This window comes from Branchiostoma lanceolatum, chromosome 14, assembly GCF_035083965.1.
Source record: "Branchiostoma lanceolatum isolate klBraLanc5 chromosome 14, klBraLanc5.hap2, whole genome shotgun sequence".
NCBI lineage: Eukaryota > Metazoa > Chordata > Leptocardii > Amphioxiformes > Branchiostomatidae > Branchiostoma > Branchiostoma lanceolatum.
The window spans coordinates 6,436,538-6,462,981 of NC_089735.1; the positions used below are offsets into that span (position 1 = coordinate 6,436,538).

The window sequence follows — 26,444 nt, forward strand, 5'->3', positions numbered from 1 at the left end:
AATTGTGGGATGAAAAATGCCGATAAGTACCTCGGGTATTTCCGATCCCCGTCGTGACCAATCAAATAGAGCCTTTCGCCTTCGGACAAACTCGTCAGTCATCGTTAATTTGAACATTGACGTCACTGCATAGTGAAAATTGTGGCGGCCATTCGGGACTTTTTCCTCGTTTAGTGTCGACCTTCACAAGCCGGGCCAAATTAGAGGGGAATCAGAGAGTTTTGGTGTATTTAGAACCACATAAACATTACTAAGGATATAGTTAAGAAACTGCTTCAGCATGGGGGAAATAACGTCGAGCAAAAACGAAGCGAAGGACCTGGACCAGTGGATAGAGCAGTTGATGGAGTGCAAGCAGCTACAGGAGACCCAAGTCAAAACGTTAACAGACAAGGTACACAATTATATATATTGGAAAGATTTACTTATAGGATGATAATTATTACTCCCGTTCCCCCGATTCTTTGCTGTCTTGGTGTTGTACTTGCTGTGTTTTCTGTGCCTTACAGTGAACAATGTTAAATTTATGGCAACCGAACAAGAATCAGAGTGAAGACCGGGTCAAATCAAAATGGCGGCAATGGGCCGGTTTACCATGCTTTAAAATTTAACATTCATTCAAAACAAAACGTACCAGTCCTGTCATTTGTACTCTACCATATCTTTTTATGTATTTTCTATTTCTCTAGGTTAATGCTGTACCAAATTCGTCGGTGTAAACCTTATTTTACTTGGAAGATTCATGACTGGTTGTGTTATTTAGTAAATGAAAAAAGGGCCCCTTGGTTACATGTCCAAAATTATGTTGGCGTACAAAATTGTATGAACTCAAAGAAATGTTTAGTCCAGTTGAAAAGTTGTTGAGTTTATATACTGTGTATCATTTCCTGGGAGACTCCATGTACAATTCTATAGCTCGAACTTTGATATTTTTTGTTAAATTCATTTTTGAATTTTTGAAATGATTTATGATACTTAAGGCTCTAGTTACTTATCACAGTTAAGCAGCTGAAGAAAGGGGTCGTTTACTTCATAGTACATTTAGTATCTGCTTGTCGTTCCAGTAATGTTTTCTCACAGATGCTCATGTAGATCGAATTGTGCATTCCATGGATTGCTACATGCCACTCCCCTAAACTCCCTGTTTTCTGTATGTTGTTAACTTTCCTGCATTCTCATCGAGACTCCTACTAGCCCAGGCTACCCCTGGCCTCAACAAATCTCAAAACACCCAAAGCATTGCCTTAAGTGATCTCCCAATATATTGACGTTGAGCTCACTGTCATTATACTTTATAGTGTCATATTGGTCTTAACAGTTAACTGTCACAAGCCAGAAATCTTATTGCACATTCTGCACTGAACCCTCATTAATTCAAGTAGTGGAGCATTACATCTGCTTCTCAAATGTTTTTAGTTTTTCTCCACACCCAAGGTTTTGCCTAATCATCTATTAGAACCATCTATTTGTAGTAATGGTGATGTACTTTCCATATATAAGGCATTGTATCATGAAAAGACCAGATATGATAAATAACAAGGTTCTTCCCTGTTTGTTTTTTTTTACGGTCACAATTTATTCCTCCTGGAATAGATCAGAAAATTCATTGTCCCCTTTTCACTCCAGGCAAAAGAAATCCTGACGAAGGAGTCCAACGTTCAAGATGTCAAGTGTCCTGTCACTGTCTGCGGAGACGTCCATGGGCAGTTCCATGACCTGATGGAGCTATTCCGGATCGGGGGTCGTTCACCAGACACCAACTACTTGTTCATGGGAGACTATGTTGATCGAGGGTACTACTCTGTGGAGACCGTCACTCTTTTAGTAGCTCTTAAGGTATGTCTTTTGCTGTTCACGGATAAAGTTCTTTTCATAAAATCTTATTGATTTCAGAGTTCATAATCTTTTTTTTTATCAGTATAACAATAGCAAGAAATGTAACACATGTAAGTCATACTCAGCATAATTGTGTAATTTTTATTATGTTTTACCCTCCCTTTGATGAATTTTTTTTTGTTTAGCGTATAGCGATGCGGCACCGTTATCTCACAGGGAACCCTGAGTACCAATCCAAAAGAAATTTCTAGATACATTGTATGTACCTGTGCATAAAAACATCTTACCATCTGGAATATTCTGTCCTTAGGTTCGTTTCCCCCAGCGGATCACCATCCTGCGAGGCAACCACGAAAGCCGACAGATCACACAAGTATACGGGTTTTACGACGAGTGTCTACGGAAGTATGGGAATGCAAACGTTTGGAAATACTTCACAGATTTGTTCGACTACCTTCCACTGACGGCGCTGGTTGAAGGACAGGTAAGTCGTGTCCAAGTCACACTGTCTTCTTTCTTTTTTTATTCAGTTCAATTCCTGTGACATTGGAACTGCTGATATCTGTTACCCATCACTGTTTGCAGTTTGTAATACTGTGGATCACAAAGGTACATATATTGCCAATCATGAACATATATTTACATGTTCCTATATTTTCCCTGTAGATTTTCTGCCTACATGGAGGGCTGTCCCCATCTATTGACACGCTGGACCATATCCGTGCCCTGGACCGTCTGCAGGAGGTTCCCCATGAAGTATGAGTAATTTTCTACACACCACTAGGTCTACTGTTTGCACCATGTCACAAAACCTTTTGGTGTTTTGGCCCTACAAAATTTTCATAAAATTCCATGTTACAATCAGTTGAAAGTAAAGATTTACATTTTTTTTCTCTCCCACTCATTGTTGAGAGCCCATGTTGTTAATCTTTGTAGTGCCTACGACATCACATTTTGATGAACTTTGTGTCATGAAGTTTAGATTTTCTTGGATGGATTGGGTGAAATTTTTGTCCATCCCAAGAAGCAAATTTCCGTCCCAGGAACTTGTGATAAGATTTAGATGTTATGGCTTCATTTTTACCGGGTATATCATAAGTACATAGTCCAAAGCTGATTGCCATGATTTCCCCCAGGGTCCGATGTGTGACCTGCTGTGGTCAGACCCAGACGACAGGGGAGGCTGGGGGATCTCCCCTCGGGGGGCAGGCTACACCTTTGGACAGGACATCTCCGAGACCTTCAACCACAGCAATGGACTCACCCTGGTGTCCAGAGCACATCAGCTGGTTATGGAGGTGAGCTTACCCTAACAGTAGCAAGGCCTAGGGAAGAAAATGTTGCATTTCCAGTTGCCCGACCAACCCTAAAAAAATCTGACGATCCTATATTTTTTTTGTCAACCGCTTGCAAGGGACCTAAAATCTTTTATCCAAATATCAATGTCCTGATGCATTTCCTGGTGCAATTTTTTAAATCACTTCGGCCAATATTGATCAGGAACAAAACATTAAGGTCAGTAGCACCATCGTGGATGTCCAACATAAATCAACAAGGAGTACATTTGTCAATGTTGAAACAACATCTTCAGTAGACCCATCATACCTACTAAGTAATCCAGTTGGCTGAACCCCTTGCCCACCTACCTCAGTCAAATCAGACAAATGCAAACCCAAAATGCAGCAGTGCAAAAATTACACCATGTTCAACCACTGTCTCATTGCTTGAAGTGCTAACTTTCATGGACAGCTAGAATTTTGTTTATTGACCACTAATTTGATTTTGTGTCTGTGTTCATGCAGGGCTACAACTGGTGCCATGATCGGAACGTGGTGACCATTTTCAGTGCACCTAATTACTGCTACCGCTGTGGCAACCAGGCTGCCATCATGGAACTTGATGACACCCTTAAGTACTCCTTGTAAGTGTGCTTCAACTAAAACCATATCCTGTAAAGATAATGTCCCATGTTTTTTATTTGATCACCATGCAGAAAAGTACCATGAACAATATTTCATTCATGAAGATTTGTCCAGTGCTGTGTTTTCTTGGTCTCATGAATTCAAGTTACACAAAACACCTTAACCAATATTACACTTTGTGTAAGACCTGTTTTACCATTATAACCCTCCCTCCCACAGTCCCACCACACTTTTATGATGACCATGTATCTCATTCTTGTTACAGCTTGCAGTTTGACCCCGCCCCACGCCGTGGCGAGCCACACGTCACAAGACGCACCCCAGACTACTTCCTGTAAACGGTGAAGGTTTTGGACTCCTGACAGACCCTCTTAAAAAGTGGACCATACCCTGGCCATATGCTAAACCACAAAAAATGGGACAAATTCCAGCCAACAGAAACGCTTAACGTGTCTTTCTGTTGCTAACCAGATCTGTGTGTGGTGGTATTAATTTGTTTAACTTGTAACAAAAAGTTACGTCTGTATGACAATATGGGGATCATAATCTTAACTCCATTCAGTTGTATTTTCCTGACTATGATACTAGTTGCTGTCTGTGCCTAAGCTGTACATTTGGACCTGGCCCGTCCAAAGAAGTGAGGTAAGACCTTGTGCGGTAGGGGGTACAAACTTTAGTTTCATGTTGGTTGGATCTACTCGGACCTATCATGTATGAATGTAACAGGAGAAATATGATTATGTGTACTAGCATTCTCTACTAGCCAAAGTGGTCAGGACTATAACCAATTGTACATTATTCCATAATCGGTCATTTTAGTACTTCTGCCACACAGGAGGGGGGGTGATAGTGTTTTCATACTAAAACTTGCATCTTCATATTTTCACATGAAGATAAATCCTGTACCATGATGAAGCGACTAAGAAGCACTATTACATTTCACAGCATCCTAGTAACCGAAAGAGTGAGTTAGAACAGAGTCAGTCTCCAATTTTAAACTGGCAGAACAGTTATGATCACAATGAGATGAAAACAGTTATTCATGTTTATGAAGTTAAGGGGAAAATGGTTATTTCTAAGACTAGGTGTGATATTGTGTATACCATGTGTTATCTTGTGGTATTCTGACTCATGACGGGGGCACCGGAATGCATGCTTTTCGACTGGTGTAGTTACAAAATTAGTCACAAAATTATTTTGTGTGCCCCTTTCAGGAATTTGTATACCTAGAGATGATGTATTATTATGATTGTTCTGGTAAAATTTGTTTTCTATATCACACACATCTGGCGTGTTTAATCAGCTAAGTCACAACCATTGCTGTATCTTATAACCACTCATCATCAAAAGGTTGTTTTCTCTCTGTCCTTCTTTTCATGACTGTTAGGCCACTGTGAAAGTATCGTACTACCGGTAGTGTAAAATCTTTGTCGGTATACTATCTTCTTACATTTGTATAGATGTTGGAATATTGACAGGATTCCAAACAATGAACTTCATTGTAGCTTTAATTTCCAAACAATTACACTGATGTTTTCTCCCAGGATATTTCCATGTGTTTCTATACACCTTGGTGTTGGTTATAACCCTTCACACTAAACAGTGATTGAACCTGTATGGTTTATGATCATTTATTTTGTTAGGGTAAAAAATTTGAGTCTTTAACCCAGTGTCTGTATAGTGCAAGACATTCTTCTTAATTGAAACAAACAGTTAGACTCACATTATGTATAGTGAGGGAACCACACAAGAAGATCCTTACAAACTTTCCCAGTCAATTTTTAATTTCCAATGAGATACAGCTTGCTTCTCATGATGTTCATGTCAAACTGTAATCATACCTTTATTTGATGTGTTGTGTTTTGACATCTTTCGAGCTTCTTTTTTTTTTCTTCTAGACTTTTGTAGGTTACCGGTGCAACAAGCAGTGCCAGAAAATGAACATAATCTACTGACTACATTGTCTGTGTACTGTTAAGTACTTCAACTGAATAAAAAAATTTCTGTTATTCTTAGCGGTCGTTGTTGAAATGGTAAGTTGTCGTGTTCAGTACTGATAACGGTAGGAGATTCATATTTGTTTCCAAGTGCCCCCAGTACTGTAAAGTGCGTTTAAGTTCGCATTGGTTTGATTTTCGTGGTAATTTCTTCACCCCAAACTTAAAACTGCAAAAAAGCTTGTTCTGTCTTCTGCTCACCTACCATCTTGTTTCAGTCGCAAACTTGATACCACCAGGAACACTCTACTAAATCGCTGTGAACTTAAACGCATTTACAGTATATCATAACTCCCCATTATGCAGATATGAATGTATCCTACAGCTATTGCTGTAAAATGATTTTGATTGAACATTTTTCTTTCATCATATTGATATGTGTAGCTGAAATAAGCATGATGAGTTTTGTGTATGAACGCAAGTTGTAATGCTCAAGCTTGGTCATATTTGTCCCAAATTGAAGGCATTTTTGGAACAGTCGGGGATGTGTTGTGTGAAAGACAGCTGTCTTTGACAGAGAAGGTCATATATCTCGACATTATTTCTGTTGTAGACTCTGAAAATCCTACGTAAGGAAAATTGTTTTAGAAGGGTGACTGCCCTCACTTGACCCCTTGGTTGATCGCTTTTTTCATAATAATGATAAGTCTTACCCGGCCCACCTGGGTTGACCGATGATGATGATATGCATATCATTATGCAAAAACTTGAACAGTTTCAAACTTTGGTATGCCTTTGAAACAGATACTCCAGATTTGTAATATTCAGCCTGGTCACATATGTCCTTGAAGCAGTGGGGGATGTGTTGTACAGTAGTCAGCTGTCTTTGACAGTAAAGGTCATATATCATTGACGTCAGTTCTGTTGTAGACACAATGAGAACCCTTCATCAAAAGAATTGTTTGGTGAAGGTGACTGCCCTCACTTGAACCTTGGTTGATCACTATAGGCATACAAGAAAATGTGAACAGTTTGAAACTTTGGTGCATGTATGCCTATGGCGCAAGAGGACCCCCAGAATGACGTCAAAGCAGTTCCGATCTTAGACAGAATATCCACAGTTGAGATTTTGTCGAAAATCAGGCTATCTTTAGTTTAATCTCCTTACTGACAAGTACTATGCTGGCATCAAATTATGGTATCGATAAATCATATGACAAACAAAAGGCTTAATTTTAACATTCATAATCCAAGAATGTTCTGTTGTTGATTAAATATTGCAAAAGATGGATATTGAAAAGCATTTAATGTTTTTTAAATCAAAGCCCTTTGAGTTCTGACGTAGTATTTTGATGGAAAATTTGATATTTGCTAATATCTAGCCAGTGCACTTGACTTGAAAACTCACCAAATTTCATCAGAAATATCAAATCCCGTATCTTTATTCCCATTTGTTCCTAAAAAGTTAGTACCAAATCCACTGTAAATCCGTTGAAATCTTGATAAACATCACACAAGAAGAAAATGGAATAGTCCATAGTACTCCATACAAAGGCACCATAACAAAATATCAACACAACATAATATGGTTGAACTCCAAATTTGGAGGTAGCCAAGTCTGGTTTAGGCCACACTGACTTCATTATATGGATGACATCCAAGCGCGCATCAATTTTCGTTTTCACAGAAAAAAATTGACTACTGTAAATCGTTCAAAGAAGCTGCAAAATGAGCCAACATATTCCGTAAATTGCAAAATGACGAATGTAGAATATCCAAGTCAAAGAAGAAGATGTGAAAGACAAAAATAAAGAATTTCTTGTTCGGTATACCATGTCCTGTGTGTTCGGTCATTTGTGCCACCTTCCTGATCACTTAGCTTACACAATGAAGGCAACTTCTTTTTGCCCAACTTTTCTTTCTTTTCCTCGCACATTTACATCAGTGTCGTTTTGCCCAGAGGATGTCATCCATGCACTCGAATCAGCATCAGCTGTACAAGCCTGAGACAGTGCCTGGCATTGCCCTTAACAATACCTGAACTGCATATGTGCACGATACAAGACGTTAGCTGTACAGACATATAGGTTATGTACCTCAACTAAAGATATACATATACATGTATATGTACGTTATGTTACAAGTCGTCTGAAATTTTCGAAGTTTTACTTAGAACTTGACCTATTCCAGTCCGATATATGACCTACTTTCACCAAGGTGCAATACCAGTAGTCTACCAGAGTTCTTGGGTATGATACTTGAAATTTCTACTGGACTTAACACAAAAGGTTCGAAATCTTGATTTCGGTAAAGCTTGTTTATTGCCCTTTATAATGATATTCCGTTCGTTACGATCGTACACCAGGGCTACTTTTGTGGGTAGGTCGAGGGAAAATTTTCTCTTCTTCATACTTACGCCAGTTGTTTTTGGTTGATTATCTTTACGTGATATATCACTGCAAACCTTACATCGTGTCCTCTCAAATGACACCTCATTTGTTATGACCACGCTTTTGTGCATTGAGAACCATGACTGATTTTGCTGGTGGATTACCCCGAACATTAAATGACGTAATCGCCCTGCCAACGTCAGACATTGTATTATGTGACATACTAACATAGTCAGCTCTGGCATTTGACCTTTGATTGTAGGATGGTTCATATCATTGCAAAGGGTGATAAATATGCTTTCAAATGTTACACAATACTCAACAATTGATAAAGAAATAAAAAATATGATTAATCAAATTTTAAGTTTCCGAACCTTTGTGCTAAGTGTATTTTTCCAGCGACTCAAGGATTCTGATAGACTACAATCCCAGTACAATAAACCAGTGTAATACATGTATAAGGTATACAGGCCAATGTTCGGCGCAATAGACGACATCTGTCCGGCAGATGAACCCAGGTCTCAGGGCCGTGCTTTCCGTGTTCTGAGTCCTGTCTGAATGCATGATCTTCGCCTCATCGTCCTGGCTGTTGAAAAGCTCAGCAGAACCAAAATGCAGCTGAAAATTTGTGTCACGTCAATTCCACTAGGGCTGCGACCTCGCTGTGACTTAACTCCGATTTGACAGCCTGAGTGCTCAACGATTTTCATAGATAAAACACGGATCGTTTTACGCTTTGTATGTTTTGTTGTCTTTTCAGTCATATTTCACAATGATGTTCCAATCAAGGGTTACACAAATCTGATGTAGGTCGGAGCGAGGTCGCCATCTAGAGGAATGGGGGCCTTATTGACAGACTTAACAATACATGGTCTTGTGAGCTGGTCGAATCGCAACTGTCTTTGTACAGAAATATATAGGGCACATTACCATTGAACAGTTAAGGCATGAAGCCCTATACAGCCTTTCGTATCGCGATCCATACATCAAAATTTACATCCTTTTATACCTCAATAATGATTTATTCCCTTTCAATTTGTACTCTTTGTTGTTTCAGAACATCCCGCTGAAGTCCTGAGCTATCTGCACACAAACTTACAAAAACTTCAAACTTCAAAATGTTCAGGTGACCACGTGTGATTCAGCAGCGTCGCTTAGTTTTAATGTAGACGCTTCTGTACATGAGTGCCTGCCCGGTCTCGCCTCTGTGTTTCTGGACGTAAACGTCGAACTTATACCTCGTTCCTGGCTTCAGCCCGGATATTCTCTCGATCATCACTGATCTGTCCACCGACCCAGGCCGATGATGTCTACATATCACCTTTTCGTCCTTCTTTCGCGTTCGCGGATTTTCGCAAGAGTTCTCCGTGACTTGTTTCCGTCGGAATACCTTTTTGCTAACAACGCTTTTATACAGACAGTATTTTGACCGCTCGTCGTTGACTAACCAGGCGATAGTTGCTGAGTCACACGTCGTGAGCTTTTCAAATTGTTTGATTTTCGTGTCGCTCGGCATCTGCGCGTAGGGATACTTTGCGGGGTTGGTCGTGGAGAAGATCTTGAAGGTTGAGGGCCGCTTGCGCTTGCTGCTGACGGCCACCTGGTAGTCTCCTTCCGTCAGGTTCGTCAGGACAAGGTTCGACAAGGAGCTGACGCGCGACTCCTTAGCCACAACGTCTCCTTCTCGAGAAATTTTCACACTCACTTCTCCCATGCACGATTGGACAGTTAGCTGAAGGGGCGACTGTGTGTCCCCGACCCTGACGGTGTAGGCTTGACCCTTGGACCGTTTGACGGTGGCAGTGGTCACCTTCCCGTCTTTCAAACGGGTTCTCCTCTTGTGCTGCTTGGTCTCCAGTCTTCCTCCGGTGTAAGCAGAGCTTCGATTGGTCAGAGTGTTCACAACGAAAACATCGTAGAAATATTGCGTTCCCGGCTGTAGACCGGCCACGGTGTAAGCTTTTTTGTCACCAACGCACTCAAAAAGGATGTTCTCTTGTGGCGCCATTACCTTGACCGCAGGGAAGACTATCTTGTCGCGGTTACGGCGTTTCTTCCCTCGCCGCTTGAAGCCAAAGCTTTTGAAATCGAAGTCAAATCCGAATCTGAAAGGCGGTGATGGCATCGGCATGTCGTCCCCGCCGTTTCGCCGTGAATTGACCGCGCACAGGGTCTTCAAGTTCCGCGCCCTGTTGACTGCAATGCAGTACTTAACCGGTAGGTGAAACTTCGTCTCCGTCGGACTTGGCTTCCAAGACAAAGTTGCCGTGGACTTACTCACATCTGAAGCTGTTACCTCAGGATCGCCGGGTACCTCCGGGTAAGGCTTGTCGGAGTCCGGCGTGGTCGTGGCGTACATACCGAACAGCGTGTCTGCGCCTCGTGACGTCACCTGCACCCGGTACATGGCTCGCTGGGAGGCGGGGTTGAAGTAGGACATGGTGTCATGACCGGAGAAGCGTACCACCACAGGACCTGTCAGACTCGGTCCCCTCCGTCCCTGGTCCTCCATGTGTTCACCTGGAATGGCAGAGTAATGCGGTCAATGACTTGCTTCTAGACATCGGTCTAGTGCTTCAAACAGTCCTGACAAAGCGATCTTGAAGTGAAGTTCACATACACAACTTCTATGTTTACCCGTGTCTAGCTTTGTCTCAACACATACCACGCACGAGCTGAAACGTTCAGAAGCCGAACCGACGTCCTGGGGTCAGCCGTTAGTTATGGGCTGTTGATTTGGATGGTGCGAAACAGGAAAACTTTTACATGCGATAAAGGATTGCAGTGACCCGCCGTAGCACCTGCTAGAGACGAGACACCCGACACTGCCAACGACCTGGCGGTTTGTACGTAGGCCTGTACTCGGGCTCGACGATTTTCTGCCAGACGATTTTACAACAAGTCATAATAAGTGTTATCTTACTATTCCAGCTCTATGAGTATTTTTTTAGATAAGAGAAAGCCTACCTGACCCGTCTGGACTGACAGCCTCTGTGACTTCGTGCTGAGTGACCTTCCACTGGATCTCTGTGTCACAGGGCTCGACTACAATCAGCACAGGGGAACCTTCGTCCTCTACAAAGAAATAGTACCTGGACATGGAAATATCAAAATCACATAAGCAATGGAAGGAGCGGCTATTAACATGAACAACTTAGTCCGTGCCGAATCTCTATTGTATGGTTAGAGGGCCGTACAATAGGACGATGCTTAGGGTACGATGTTTCCTTGCTTCAAGCCTGTAAGCATGCAATGTCTTGATTCCTTCAACCGTAATAGTATTCAATGCGGAAAAGTAGGGTTACACCAACTTGAACTTAACGTACTAGTATGCCGTTTCCAATTCGTTTGATGAATTAGCTGGTTCACAAGTTTAGCATGATCTCGGTGCCTAGTACTTCAGAGCTGCGCTTTCGTTTCTTACATTACGTTTCTTCCTTTGAAGATACAGCTCGCATCATGATATGCCTTTAGACTGCAAGGAGGCTATGGACAGTTTTGAAGGTTACTAGACTGTCTGTCAAGTCAGACATCACGTGTTGATGGTAACACTGTTACAGTTCAAGGCAGAGGTTTGTAATTTGTGGCGGACGTAACACAACCTGGTCTGACATTCAACATGTCAACGCCTAAAGCCCCAGCAATATCACGATACTCCGTACCGTAAATCAAAAACGAGAAGAAAGAATGTTGTAAAACGAGTCTACTCAGCAGATGTTTTTTTTTTTTAGTTTAGTCCACAGCTAATCCTTCATGACCACGTTTTGTCCGACAGGTGGTACTTCCAACTTGGATATATGTGCCCGTCTACTTTATCTTATCTGCTCAACATTCTATTTGCTTAGTCAATTCGTGATTGTGATGTCAAAATAAACTCCTGTGGCAAACAATGCTGGGTACTTTGCGGCATATTGTATTAAAAGATGCAAGATATATATATTTTATTAGAAAGAAATCCTATCAAGAAATGAGACTTTAAGACAGCGTTCAATGTTAAATCACTTACGTTTTTGTCACATCTTCGAAGAGGAAGTTCCGAACCTCCATGCCGTCCGGAAGCACCTTCGTGTTCCACTGGTTGGTCTCGGCATTTTTCGCCTGTAGTCGGAAGAGCTGTTCGTCTCGTGTCGGGAGGCGCTGTGCCCAGGTGAGCGCCACGCCGAGCCACACCACCATCAACTCACACCTCATGTCTGCAGCGGACCTGCACAATATAAACAGTAATAGTTGGCTGTTTACTATTTTGCAAACAAAACCTTTCTCTTTTCATCGTGGGAAGTCCCTGTTGACCAAACATTCCGGGGACTATAGCTAAGCAGCAGAAAATAGTAGGACCCGACAAACCGCGACATTGAAGAAAACGATGTTCCTTACGTTACAAGTGCATAAAATATTACCTTCATATGCTATAGTGCCCATATCGGGAAAATCGTTTCCTGCATAATGTGACAAAAACTAAGCTTCATGGTACCAAAGTACGACTCAGAAACTAAGAAGACGGGCCTTGCACACAGTCGTACATATAACACCAACACAATACAACACACTGGTCCTTGTGCACACATACCTGTGGCATACAAGGGCGACACTAGCAACATGTACACAGGCCGTCACAGTGATAAGAATGTAACGGTAGAGAGAACAACGCGACTTCAGAAGATAAGAAATTACCGAACCCGGTTAAAGTTTCCGCCAAGTACCCAGGGAGGATGATCTTTTAAACTTCTCACGATAGCTTCCTGCCAAACGTCAAAGTCCCAGGGTCAGTTCGAATGAGGACACAGACATGAGGCAACAGCGGACGAACGCCAGGACCGCCTGTCGGAATCACCCTTCTGCGTCGTGCCACCCACTAACTGAAGACTTCTAACACAGAATGAGCACCTTGCAGCAGACATTGGACAGAAGGTCTGTCTGGAAGTATTCCGTCAGCCCTCCAGCGGCAGGCCTTCAGCCGAACAGGCAGCTGCCTTCACTCCACCTATCTGAGCACCGACGTTTGCCACCTGGACTCGGGATGAAGCCTTCCAACTGTGCGTTCTTACATCAAGACATCTTTGGGCTTACACCTTCGGATTATGTTCCCGTACATCCCATCCTCCATGCTTACTGCGGGACAAAGGTTGGCATGCCCCACACAGTGGACATACATTTCCTGTCAATCAACGAATAAAGCTTTGCTAAACAGACAGACAGCGCTCTTTCCCTGGGATGGATGTTTATTTATGGACCCTGATGCTTACTGTAGGCTCTGGACAGCTGTGGTGCGTGGGAAATACACCAGTGTGTACGAGACAACCAGAAGTCGGCTGTAACAGTCACCCAAGCGGCTCTATTAAAAGAATTAGGCAGTGCCTGATAACAACCACTTAGCCCAGATCTTCAAAGATATCCAAGTTTAAGAACATAACCCGTTGTCCTATTTGGCCATTTGTTTATTCCTGTGTAACACGTCTAGCGACAGAACAAGTCAAGCGAACTGACATGAAACACAACAACACGTTGGTAGCACCGAAATGTGTATATTTTCATGTCTTGGGCGATGTCAGATCAATGCAGCCGAAAACGTAGTACGCAGTCTGAGCGACGCGAACGTAGATAGAAGAGACATGGGTGTCTTACTCGGGCAGTTTTGCTCTGGGCTGTGTCAGTTTCTCCAGTTATACCTATATAACGTAGCGGGTTGTATCTAGTTAAGAAAAAAAAACGATTTTCGCCCCCTAGCAACCTCCATTCACACTGCAGGTAACAAGACTATAAATTAAAGGAAATCATGGCTGAGCGAGAACTACGCTCTCTGTGTGCTGTTTCCAGCCCCCTATAGAGCAAGTAGAACATTTGCTTGTGTAGAAGGCAAATATGTCCATAGACAATGTTACTGTTGCCGACCATACACTAACGCATACTTGACCTCATGATGGCTAAACTCGTGACACACTTCGCTCCTGCACCTCAAATGACATGGGTGACGTGAGAAGTGACCTGCATCTCAGCGTCGATGAAACTCAGAACATAAACTATTGACTACGCCAGTCCGATTCGCATCAAGATAACGCCATATAGAAAATTCTTAAATGTAATTTTAGCGATTTATCCGTGTGTGCAAAATCATGAGCTCTGTCTGGATGCTATCCTGGCACGTGATCCTGGTTACGCCCCGGCCGGTTGGCGGAAACAGTCACAATCGGTGTCGACGGTATATATGACCAGAAAAGCTCCTCCCATGGCAGCACAAAACACACTCTCTACATACATACAAAATATCTTGTTGGAACAAGTTAGTAGGTATTCATCAGTACAAATTCTACACAATGTGCTTATTGTTTGTTTTTACGCTTGGTTGAAACGAGAACACCTTGCAAATCAGCTAACTTTAGTGTTGTAGAAAGCGTCGTCAGGACGTTTTGTCAGTCAGAACTAGGCACGGTAACGGGAGGGAGCCTTAGTCCGACAGGTTCCAATATCCGATAAGGTTTTCAAAAATAATTATTATTATATCATGCATGGGTATGCACATGATAAGGACAACTAGCTATGGACTCATCCTTTCTTTAAAAAGAACCACAGAGTCAGAAATTGTGTTAGCGTATGCTGTGTTAAATGGAGCATGTCAGCAATTGTTTGGAACAACTCCAGACGTGGTAACGTTTACAATGTCGCACAATCAGGGCTCTTGTAGATCGCTCTATCGATCGGTAACCTTGATCGCACATGAAAGTGAACAGAGATTGAACATTCGGCCAGTCGTTCCGTTGCCCCGACCACCCCTCAAGAACAAGAAAACAAACCACACGTCAGGGTAAATCTCGTATAGAAGCCAGGTCAGGTCGGGTCTGAAGGCCGCCCGGCATACGCCCACAGGTACGGACAGACGGGCTTCTCTGGGGCGTGTACAGTGCAGTGTTGGAACAAAGTCTTGTCGACTGGCTGGTGTCCTGGTCTGATGTTTACCAGGGAACTATCACATGGACAGGCTCGCTGGGAAAGTCAGATACATGCACGAGAGGATCCTAACCAGTTTGAGGGATCTAACAGTGCATGTTCTCATGCTCGACTGGTGAGCTTCGTGTGTGAACGGATAGTGAGAAATGTTTTACAGCGCCACATCGTACTGTGAAACTATGGGCATATCAATATTGCAGATATGAACAAATACAAGACTTAGTACTTCATGGGTTCTTCACGTCGACACTGTTGCACGAGTCACTAATCAGACTTGTTTCATTCAGATTCTCAGTAATTATTTCATACATTAAACTCTATCAACCGTTGTAGTTCGTCAGAGGCGAGTATGAGGCCGCGGAAAACCAGCTAGGATGGCAACCAGGTAACACAGCCGCTGAACTCGCCTCAATATTGAATAAGCCAAGGTTGCATTTTCTCAATGAATTACGACGTCAACTTCGCTAAGTGACGGAAAAAAACTTAAGACCACATGTGTTGAAGTCACATACACATAGTGCGAAGCCAACAGCAACACACGATAAAATACGACAGATCACAGTACCCACCTTGTAAAGCAGTGCGCCTGGCCTCAACACAAGTTAACCGTACGAGCGCCGACGAAACTAAGGATGAGATGTCAAAGTCCCAGGACCTTCCTAGTAATTACCAACCCCTCTTGAAGCCGCCAACACTATCTTCTTCACTTCTTCACATGGAGCGCCTGTAAAATGTCCGAAGCTATCAGGATGTTTTGGCGGTGGGAAACCCAAGGTGCTCACTGTCGAGTAGACTGAAGAGTCACTTGTAAACTACCGCGCACAATCGAGTTTTGAGCCAACTTGCCAAGCGGCTCTCGGCTACGGAAAATCAAGCTGGTGACATGTATGGGAAAGCCCACAGTCGCAATGGGCCAAGCCAAGCGCAACGACTGGTCTTTGAACTGGTAAGCGGGACTGTCAGACTGGGCTCTCTAGCCGCTGACGGCTCCCTTAAATTCCCCGGCCTCTTCATGGTCCTTTGGCACCGGCTTACAGTTTAATCCTCGGTTAACTGCATAGGAACGCTTTGAAAGTTATTGTGTGCAAATGAAGCCTACCGTTCCCATACAATTTCGTTTATAGATGAAATGAAAGACCTCTCTATACTGTTCCATACTTGTGAGAGAAGTGTGTCTAGTCCTGCGCCGCAGCTTTGATGTGCTTTACTTGATAGGGCTTCGGGAATCACCCCGTGACGTGCCGGTGTCTATATTGGACTGGATACTCCCGAAAACAGAGAACCCTGTCCAGGGCCAGTTGTAAAAGGTAAAACCACATCAGTCACAGCCAGGCCTTGGGATGTTTTTGTCATCTCTAAGCCCGCCTTGATAAGGAGAACTTAGAGAGGGTGTGTTAGAGGTTGTGTACGCTGTACCATGCTCTTACCATCACACCTTCGTGTTCCTTTCTTTCATGACTTTGTTGAAGTTACTTTAGTGAGTACACATCCCCCTGGAGAAGTCATCTAAAGATGCGTAAAACCAGTTGGAAAATTGTTCACTACAAGTACTAGTATAACTCTAAACGGTGTGGCTTAATATTTTTTTACGAAATGTAGATACAAAGAGAGTTCTGACTGACTAATCTTACTTCAGATGATATCTTCGCAAGGCTTGTCTTGGCTTGTCCTACAAGCATTAAGCTGTTAAGTGATCTTAAGTGGGCGGTGGAATCTTGGCGCTTAGCACTTGTGTGTTTTTCTTTATTCTACTCATTCTACATTGGTTTACTGTAGTTGGCATTTGTTTCGCCTTAGTTTTGCTTCCATCATGTTTTAAAAACTTGAGTGCAACTGCAGCACTACGTGGCCATGGCGATAAAAAGTAAAACAGCCATCCTCTATTGATATGAGGTATAACGACAAGTAACTGCAATTCACGACAAAGTTAAGTTACCGTCGATGAAATTGAAACAATATTCACTCTTTGATATGTTGTATTTAGAATTATTAGTAGCACTGGAAGACAAGTAGGTATAGATTGTTAATGCTATCAATATGTCAATTTTTGACAACCAGAGAGGTCAAACCGATAAGACACGAATTGTCCTCTTTGCAAAGCAGACAGGAATACATTAGAGAAAGTAAATCCTGGGCTACAATGTCTCCCCTTCGGCGACTTTACCGATTAATTGATTTGTTACAAGTAAGAGGAGCCTGAGACCTTCCTAAACCTCTCGCACAAACGGAAGTGGAGGCTTTATCAGTCTTGTTGGGATTAACGGAAAGCTTTGTCACTTGACAAGACCCAGTCTCAGTCATCACTTTCCACTCATATATACAGAAGCACGCTGATCTTAAACATCGACCTAGTCATCATTCACACGACCAAACTTGCCTGTGGGTTAAAGGTACCGTTATAAAACTCTTACAGTCATTTGCGGTGCGGGGACGGTGAGTAAGAAGATGATCTTAAGATCTTGCAGACCACGATGTCGATTGAGTTATTGATTTTGCACAAGTTATACCCACTTGTTACTTGGTGGGATCAAAGGTTGTAGGTTGAATGAACTTGTTTTTCTTTTGTTCAATTCTGGCTATCACAGTGTTTTTGCACCTGATGTATGATCTTCTGTGGCCATTATCTGCTACGTGTATTCATGTACTTCATGCATAGGACCACAGGAAGACTAGTCACAGAAATGTCAAGGTAATTGTGGATCCAAATAAAGTCAAAGGTTACGATATGATGCTTTCCTCACTTCTCCGTCTCTCCGGGAGTCACGTTCTAAAGAAACGTAAAGACTAAATCATCACCTATCTTATCAGTGAGGAAATAAAACCTAAATCATTCCTGTTCAGATTACCGAAAACTTCCTGATTACCCTCCCCTAATATGGCGGGGGGCATGGGAAGACGTCCTGACTGATATCTAGAGTGCCCCTGCGGTTAACTTAAGTCTGGACAAAGTAATGAAAAGACGACAGGAGAAGACATTACCCCGCCTCGGAGGAAATGAAGAGTTCGCCTTAAGCCGTTTTAAAGTAAACAACATTAAGACTTCAGATCAGCAGCGCCAAAAACAACTGGTGTAATCCTATGTTTGAAAATTCGGCAGGGGGCCCGCTGTGTCGGGCAGTGCCCCCGGCCGGCTGCTTCCCAGGGCCAGACGAGAGTTGTGTGCTGAAGATTAGTGCTACGGGAGTGAAGCTGTTATGTTTTGTCGTCTCGGTCTGGAGGTAACATTACCCTGCTTCAGTCGATGCCGGCCGTCACAACTCCACAGCTCAATGCCACCGTGCACTTTGTCCCGGAGAAGGCCGCTGCACATCAACCTCGCCCACAAGTCGGCTAGACCAAGTCAACGCCATGCTGGTGTACTTTCTTGTGTCACGATGGACACTTTGGTAGCTGTTACGCCATGTTTTATTGCGTGGTACCCATAAGTTAAGATAAAACAGTTTACATTGTCGTCCGAAGAGCCTTTCACCTGTTTGTTTGCCAACGCCTGTGAGTTTTAGAACCGTGAAGCATGACGGGAAATACAACGCGAGGGGTCAGAACTCTTTCAGCCAACATACCGCCACGCTACTTGTAACAAAACTCACTTTGTGCGCCCTTCCTCTCACAAGACGAAACAAGTCTTGTCTTGCCGAAGGAAAGACATTTTCTACCGAAACAAGTCCACCGACCCCTGTTTCCGTGTCAACCGGAACCAGACGAAGAAAGGGGAAAGAATTCATCACCGCCACTGGCTTCAACTGGAACGAGACGGCAGTGGGGATGCATCGTTGAAGGATTTGAAAAAGTACCGACTTTGGGGTAATTGCTCAATGAGCGCGCGTGCACAGGTGCAACACACCTCGTGTGTAGACAACAGAGGTCAACTTAAGGGGAGGATGGGACAAGTTTATGGCCTCCTTTATAGGGATGTCCCTAGTAGCAGCCTCACAGTTGAGCTCCTGGTTCCCGAGTAACTGGGAGATCCCAGATCAAATCATCGGAAGGGCATCTCGGTTGGTGCTGCACCCGTCTTTCGGAAGGGACGTGAATAGGGGTCTCGTGTTCGAGGAGGTGCCTCGAGCACGTTAAAGGGGAAGGGCTAACAACTCCTCCCTGTAGAAATACACCCTGCTACTGACACTTAACAGGAACTTGCTGCCCTATGTGTCACTAGGCACAACAGGGGTCTGAACGAAGGAAAAAACAAACAGGTGCAACACGCCGTATGTATAAACAACAGAGGTCAAACTAAGCGGTGGAGCATTCATCTTATACTCTTTTATCCCTAGCCTCCGTTGCAGTCCTTTTCCCCGCAGCGTGTTTTTTTTTTCAATTTTTTTTTTGGAAAATTGAAAAAAAAAACACGCTGCGGGGAAAAGGACTGCAACGGAGGCTATTTATCCCAGCAATAAAAAGGAACCCATTCGTGACGATCTGTAATGTTGAAGGCATGCAAGGTTGAACTCTTTATGAAAGAAGGGAATATCCCAGAAAGGAATCCTCCAATTGTGAGACAATATTATGGCACCATTCCTTCTTATTTTGCTAAGCATGCAAATCCACCCCTGATCTCCAAGTAAACTAACACTGCTGTCAAATACAATCATTTCGGCCGACATTGAGGTTGTTTCATTACATCTAGAGTTTTCCTACGTGGACACGCAGTACTACATACTGGCTACGTGACAACACTGGGTGGTCCATATATGGCATGCTGTGTTTATCATTGATGCTGACGCCAGATGATAATGTCCTAGGTAGATGGCGGTGAAGACAACGTACTTGTGCCAGGATTTGACCAAGAGCTCCTCAGGGACCTGCCTTTTAGGTACAATGTACTAGCATCCACAGCAGGAGATGAACTGTTAGTAAGATGCAGCCGTAGTAACGTTAGTCATTTTTGGTAAATCTAGAAACCATTGTCATTGCCCGTCAGTGGCCATGCACATGGCCAATGATACGCACAACTATGCAGTGGACATATCTGCTGTACATCTTGGCATGAACAAGATGGAAACCTGCTGATGCTATTCTACGTCGCTGTGTGGCGTGAATCTGATTCTAATTTCCCGGCATGTCGGAGCCCAGGAGTCCATGGAGAACGAACGACCAGAGCAGACTCGCACATGTGGAAATATTATGTATGCTGTCTTTATAACAGCTTCTTCAGCAGGATTTACGACTCTGGCTTTTTTTCAGGCTGATCGGCATATCAGTTCTGCTGCACTCGGTTTCTATTGAACTCAGAGGCTGCCCACAAAAATCCGAGTGCAATAGAAACTCAAGACCGAATGTCATCAATTATTTGTGTGTAGCTTCAAGTGAAGCTACACACAAATAATTGATGGCATTCGGTGAGTGACAGGGGTTCTCTGGCACTGTCTGGGTGATGAAGAAGAGGCTGAAATTCGATCCCCGGGTTGGCATTAATCATTGCTGACCTAGTTTACAATTTTCTAGTCCCGAGCCAAGGACCTTTGTCTATACCCTCGCACCCAGCCTTGTTGAATAACGAAGAAGAAGTTGTACAGCTTTGTCCGTACACCTACCAACGATCAATGGCGTCTAATGGCCAAGTGACTAGGCTAGATGACTCGAGATCGAGAGGTCACTGGTTTGATTCCTTGTATTTCTGGCTAGACGTTATGTCCTTGGGAAAGGCACCGACTTTACCCCGGTGTAAAATGGGTACCTGTCTTTGGTTGGGGATGTAAAAGGGGAAGGAGAGGGGTGGACTCCGCCTTCCAATACCGTGCCCACAGTACAGGCGGACCAATGCTGTACAAGGTTAGATACCAGGCTAGAACGTACCGGGCCCATCTCTTATGTATGGTATATCAAGATTCTACAGTTCATTGTAAAGGTAAACTTTTTCCATTCTCCATTCTTCTGTATTACATGAAGACATCACCATGAAGCTATGAAGAGCAGCGCACTCTGATGGTAAAGGCGATTTGCTTCGATGGTGAAAGCGCTTGCGGGAGGAAACGTCTCGGAATGGATGACAGCTGACTGATTCCTCCAATTTTCATTGAGGGGTTTAAACATTTTTCGATATGTTTTGTTTTAGGCCACAGCAAGTAATTTTTATGGATGACATCAGCGCGCTCATTAATTTTCGTCTGATTTCGAAATAAAAAACAAGAAATTTCATTGCCCTCCGACGGTGGTCAACATGCCAAAAATTGGCAAACATGTCGTAAACATTGACAGTCTAAGGTGTTTCATTGCATATGAATACCCAGTGTAGTTCCTGCCCATGATGGTATAATAACAAGCTGTTTTCTGCATTTGTTCTATCAAGGACATTAGATAAATAATGGGGAGGTCTAGTTAATTGAGCTGTATACACAAGGTGCTTCATCTCATATGAATACCCAGTGTGGTTGCTACAGATGATGGTACAACAAGCTCTTTTTAGAACTGCAGTTGTTGTAGTTAGTCTAAAGATTAAGATGTATACACATCTACAAGGACATGTTTACTGTTGAATCAAGGAGGTTTTATATTATATATGAATGAATACAGGACTAATACATTGCTTGAATACAGGACTAAAAGACCTGTTGGTCATGATATCATATTTCGTCGCCTCAATTCGAAAATATAGGAATCTTGTTTTTTTTGGCCCGCCTTGTTTTTTTTCCGCCCTATCTCATTAATTTTGGAGTCTGCGGAGGATGTCATCCATAAAATTTACTTGCTGTGGCCTTAGTATAAAAAGGCGCCATTACAAGGTACTAATGAAAATGTGCAAGACCAGGCCTGGTACAAGACTGACCTTGACATACTAAAAATAGACAGTAGAAGTGACCCGCGTCACCTCCTCCCCGCCGGGTCGGGACCGCAAGTGGGCTAGGCCGAACTGGTCACGAGCCGTTAGTCGTTAGTCCTGGCATCAAATTAGTTAAGCCTGTCTCTGCTTCTAATAATAGGAAGAAACCTCTTTCGACGCAGTGAATTGTGTCAGACATCTTGTGTCATATACGTTTTACATTTCTACCACATACGACCTCAAAGTGTCGCGACCTTGTCGATTGTGTATCAGCACAAAACTCACGTTCATTAGACCGAGCGTTTACAGCTACGTAGTTATTTCGTTTTTGTACTTTTTTTATTGATAGAAGAACGCGTTATCACGGTCTTCGAATATCACCAAGGACTGGCAATAATGGTGTAATTGCTATATTCAAAGTACCACCATTGCATGGTTGTGGTTATTCGATATTCGGGGGCTTTCTACGAACTGGACTTCGGTACTTGGTTTAAACGCCTCAAGCCCCTTACCGTAGATCTAGCAAACATAGCGAAAGACTGTTAGTATGCTTCTCCAGAACTTAAAGACTGGTGTTGAATTAGTTTGTAGGAGTTTTGATGACTTTCATACGAATGCATGTAACGTTACGTCACAGTACAGACGCCACAAATTGCTACTAGTGCATAATAATACTGATATTAAACTTCATTTCATTTTCAGTACCCGATTGAATTGTAACTTGGTTTGAATTGGCCCTTCCAAAAATAGTACATCTATCCATAGATAAGCATTCCTGTCCGCTGAGTACTGACACTTCGGGGGCAAAGGACACAAAAATGATGCAGAAACTAAGAATGTCGCCCTACACAGTAATAAGCACCACATGTGCACGTCAACGGCCATGCCGTTTGAATGGACACTTCATAGAATTTACAGTCACAAAGTCTCGCCACAGTTCAGATTATTTCGACATTTAGACCTTATCTGGAAAACTTAACACAATACACGCCCAACCCACGTTCAGAACTCAGCCAATCTGGAAGTTCACTCATACACAGGTCCACTAACAAACCAACAAATCAACCAACAACGTCGAAAAATACAGCCTTCTTATCTGACAACATTCAAACTTGGCACAAGGACATACTAGTATATATATATATATATATAACATTTCCTCAATTATCCCGTACGTGGCCTGCAGCTGAATGTCATAATTTGCATACAGCAATGTTCACCTAGACCTCTGGACTGAGGTAACGTTACATATGTCATCATGGTTTTGTGATAGACGATGTTGTATTTTATGCTTTTATTTATAGATGCATCCTATGGCATGATTATGAAATCCTCATCATTTAACCACCATTAACATAAATCCACCGGGCTACATAAACCCGCCACTTTGAAAAACATTGGGTTTGGGAGATCGCTAATGCAGCACCCAGCACGATATGCACAGTTTAGATATACAGGAGTGCATTATACTGGGGGACGTTGGGTTTCAGATCTATATCTTTTCAGGGTGGCGGAATTTATATGTACCCTGGTGAAATTATGTTAGTAGATAACAATCTACCATACGCTTGTTCAGGTACGTATAATCAAGACTTTGCACCTGGAGGTTGAACTACTGATCTGAGGGAGGTCATCTGGATTTTTACATTTGCCTGATAAACTCCATCAAATTCCCTGGAAGCCCACATCATACATGCCACAATAGTCTATGCTGCAAGGCATTCATGAGCAGATCTAGGTCTATCCGGGAGCGGTGCCGGTAGAACATGATACTCAAACTCAAACCACCCCTAACTGTGCTTAACTGTTAGTTAACGCGTGGTGGAAAAATACCCATCTCGGCATAATCTGTCAAGCAAATTATGATCGTTGTATGTTGACCATCAAGCATACTATATAACAGTTATAGTATACAAATGATGCGGAAATATCGAAGCGCGGGTGCGTCATATATAAAGTAACCCTTCCAGCTAGCCTGGAATCCAGCCGTATTGGTGATGCTGACAATTACAAAGGTAAAGGTAAATGTCCCATAGCCTTTTTCAGGCCGTAGGGGCAGTGGGTTGTTAATCCACATGTACAGTAGAACAGGTATTGGAAAAGGTAGCCCATCCCTCTCCTTCCACCACGTGTGCAGTTTAACTGACGTGTGGTGGAGTGAGGAAAGTCGTATAAAATTTCAAAGTGTCTTTCCCAAGGACATAGCGTCTAGCTAGGAATGCCAGGAATAAAACCCGTGACCTCTCGATCTCGTGTCCGCTGGCCTATCAACATTTTACATTTGCAAATAAATAAATGAATAAATCAACGGACTTACCACCAGGCCATCGACGTCACTTTGGCCATCGACGCGGACTCGGCGAGTAGGGGAGCAGCTATTAAAAGCTAATACCGGAGCTAATAGATACGGCTGGATTTCAGGCTACCTTCCAGCATGTCTACGCCTGTGATCGTGGCGATACCCTCGGCAGTTCTCTGCCAGCCCACCATGTGTTGCGGATTTGGCCGTGGCGACCGATCAAAGGGCATCAGCACCAACATGCCAGGAACAGACAGCCGAGCTCGCTCGAGCCATGCGCCATGAACATGTAGGATCATGTAGGCAGCAAAACCTCTCGACGCAACATGGGGATATTTTTAGCATGGCATATATTCGAGTTGAAAATGCAAATCTTCACCACCTAGATTAAGTTCTGATACGGTTTACTGATGCCTCATATTACTAGTACGTAACATGTGCACGTGTACAATATGATACCGGAATCAGATGATAATACGGCCGATAGCTAATGGTAACAAATGCAATGCAAAACGACTACCTACCACGATTCACGGCAAGTCAGATACCGGGGAAGGAGCCGACGATAAAGCTGCTGGTAACTCAGGTTTTCAGAGTTCAGCTTGCCTCCCGATAGAGTTGTATGGCCGTCTCCAATTAGAGGGCTGCTGGGACGAGAATGACCTGAGACTGGAAGCACGGCCTACAGGGTCGGAGTGTTTCCCTGTCCGATTGGCGGCCGAGGCTAAACAAACCACACGCTACTTTTGCGCCAATGGAAAGCGTATGTCTGCACTAGCACACGGTAGGTAAGGCCATGCTGGCTTCATTATATGGATGACATCCACGCGTGCTTCAGTTTTCGACCGTTTAAAAAAGAGCTTACGATCATACCGTAAAAAGTACAACAAAGAAGCTGCAAGATGAGCAAATACATGTCGTAAATTGCAATAAAAACTGTCGTATAACGAATCATAGTATTATACAAACATACTGGTTGTATCCTAATTTTTAATTTGGAAAAAAATGTACTTCGAGCCCTGAGCAAAGTTTTCCAAAGTGTTCCAAGACTATATGAAAGAACAAAGTAAATAATTTATTGTTTGGTATACCATGTTCTGTAAGTTCAGTCATTTCTATAACCTTCCTGACCACTTAGATTTTATAATGAAGTCAACTTTTTTTTGGGCCCAACTTTTATTTTTTTGCATGCTCGTATCAATTTTGCAGGGCCCAGAGGATGTGATCCATGTAAACAAATCAGTATGGCCTAATCATTAGAGGCTGTGACTGGGGCTCGGCGGGAGAGAGCAGCGCCAAGCCTCTCGCATTGCGTTCTATCAAATCAGGTGTCCAATGGCTGCCATCACCACAGACTGATATGAAACGTCAGCAGCCTGTCATCCTGACGCATTCCCGTTACCGCGGAGTGATACACCAGGTCAAGGCTGTAAACTGGACGCTATAATGCATGACAAAAACACAAATTCATTTATAGTCCAGTGGCATAGCTGAAAAATTGTGCAAATTTGTCTAAAGCCGCCGAATTTGTTACACATGTAGTTGAATGTATCCTAAATAAATCATAGATATGGAAGTATCTCAGTTTCTGCCCAAAATCAATTCTATGGCATTTTGGGTCATTTTCAGGCTTCTGTGCGCTGGTATCTAAACCAAATTGTATAAAATTTGGAATGGGGATGCCTATGACATATGCCCACAGGATTTCATTCACATCTTTTGCATACGCTACTTAAAAATGATCTATTTGTGGATTTTTTGCAATTTTATCATTTAAGTGACGATGTGAAGGGGAGAGGACCTGGTACCAGTCCAACACAGAATAATCGCTGTAACATTGATCTAACCCTACTGTGCGCGAAGACCAGGGTGGCCTAGCCTGGCTCTCACAACCGCGGGATTCGAACTTGTCTGAGTCAAGTCTGTCCTTGAAAAATATTCGCACAAACTAGGTCCCTTTTCTCGATTCTGTCACAATCCTTCCATGTTGCCTCGAGCGCCGTTTGAAGACACTACAATAGCCTCATTACATTCGCATCAGCCGCATGAATATGAATATTGACAAGATCACACTTGAACTTCAACGTGCACCAGTACGATCGTGCCACATCTATGACGCAGATAAATGTGTCGGGTCGCACGGTCTCCACCTTGTGCAGACCCGTCCTCCCAAACGACTGGTAATGATCTTGAAGAGAATATTGAACTTTAACACCGCCAGTAGAGATTTGTACCAGGTGTTTGGAGCAAGGGCATGGCGCAGAACAAATGCGGTAATCAAGTCCAGCCAGCCAACAGAAGGTTTCCTAGAACCCAAGGCTAAGGTTGGCACGTCGATAAGATATACATTGCAGTTGTACA

At 43.1% G+C, this 26,444-nt stretch overlaps 2 protein-coding genes across 4 annotated transcripts; one reads left to right on the forward strand and one right to left on the reverse strand.

Annotated features, from left to right (window-relative positions):
- The first annotated feature begins 113 nt into the window (after positions 1 to 113).
- On the forward strand, positions 114 to 5,773 carry LOC136448871 (serine/threonine-protein phosphatase 2A catalytic subunit beta isoform). Its single transcript, XM_066448556.1, has 7 exons — positions 114 to 394; positions 1,627 to 1,836; positions 2,147 to 2,320; positions 2,503 to 2,592; positions 2,973 to 3,134; positions 3,639 to 3,757; positions 4,024 to 5,773. Exons 1-7 carry the CDS (start codon positions 281 to 283, stop codon positions 4,094 to 4,096), a joined length of 942 nt encoding a protein of 313 aa, XP_066304653.1. The 5' UTR covers positions 114 to 280; the 3' UTR covers positions 4,097 to 5,773.
- A 2,740-nt stretch (positions 5,774 to 8,513) lies between these two features.
- Positions 8,514 to 24,842, reverse strand: LOC136448869 (protein NDNF-like). 3 transcript variants are annotated; one of them, XM_066448552.1, is made up of 4 exons: positions 24,608 to 24,842; positions 12,092 to 12,289; positions 11,053 to 11,177; positions 8,514 to 10,605 (listed from the first exon to the last, which is right to left on the reverse strand). In XM_066448552.1, the coding sequence occupies exons 2-4, from the start codon at positions 12,274 to 12,276 to the stop codon at positions 9,227 to 9,229; spliced, it is 1,689 nt and encodes a 562-aa protein (XP_066304649.1). In that variant the 5' UTR covers positions 12,277 to 12,289; positions 24,608 to 24,842; the 3' UTR covers positions 8,514 to 9,226. The 3 variants fall into 3 exon arrangements, with proteins under 3 accessions (XP_066304649.1, XP_066304648.1, XP_066304650.1); XM_066448551.1 differs by lacking the exon at positions 24,608 to 24,842 and adding an exon at positions 15,597 to 16,155; XM_066448553.1 differs by lacking the exon at positions 24,608 to 24,842 and adding an exon at positions 12,762 to 13,368.
- Positions 24,843 to 26,444: the final 1,602 nt, after the last annotated feature.

Excerpts from the sequence above, each read along its gene's own strand:
- LOC136448871 (XM_066448556.1), top strand. The coding sequence starts at position 281 with ATGGGGGAAATAACGTCGAGCAAAAACGAAGCGAAGGACCTGGACCAG. Across the intron at positions 3,135-3,638 it reads CACATCAGCTGGTTATGGAG|GGCTACAACTGGTGCCATGA; the intron begins GTGAGCTTACCC and ends GTGTTCATGCAG. Across the intron at positions 3,758-4,023 it reads GACACCCTTAAGTACTCCTT|CTTGCAGTTTGACCCCGCCC; the intron begins GTAAGTGTGCTT and ends TTCTTGTTACAG.
- LOC136448869 (XM_066448552.1), bottom strand. The coding sequence starts at position 12,276 with ATGAGGTGTGAGTTGATGGTGGTGTGGCTCGGCGTGGCGCTCACCTGG. Across the intron at positions 11,178-12,091 it reads TTCGAAGATGTGACAAAAAC|GTACTATTTCTTTGTAGAGG; the intron begins GTAAGTGATTTA and ends TTCCATGTCCAG. Across the intron at positions 10,606-11,052 it reads TGTCAGTCCAGACGGGTCAG|GTGAACACATGGAGGACCAG; the intron begins GTAGGCTTTCTC and ends CTGCCATTCCAG.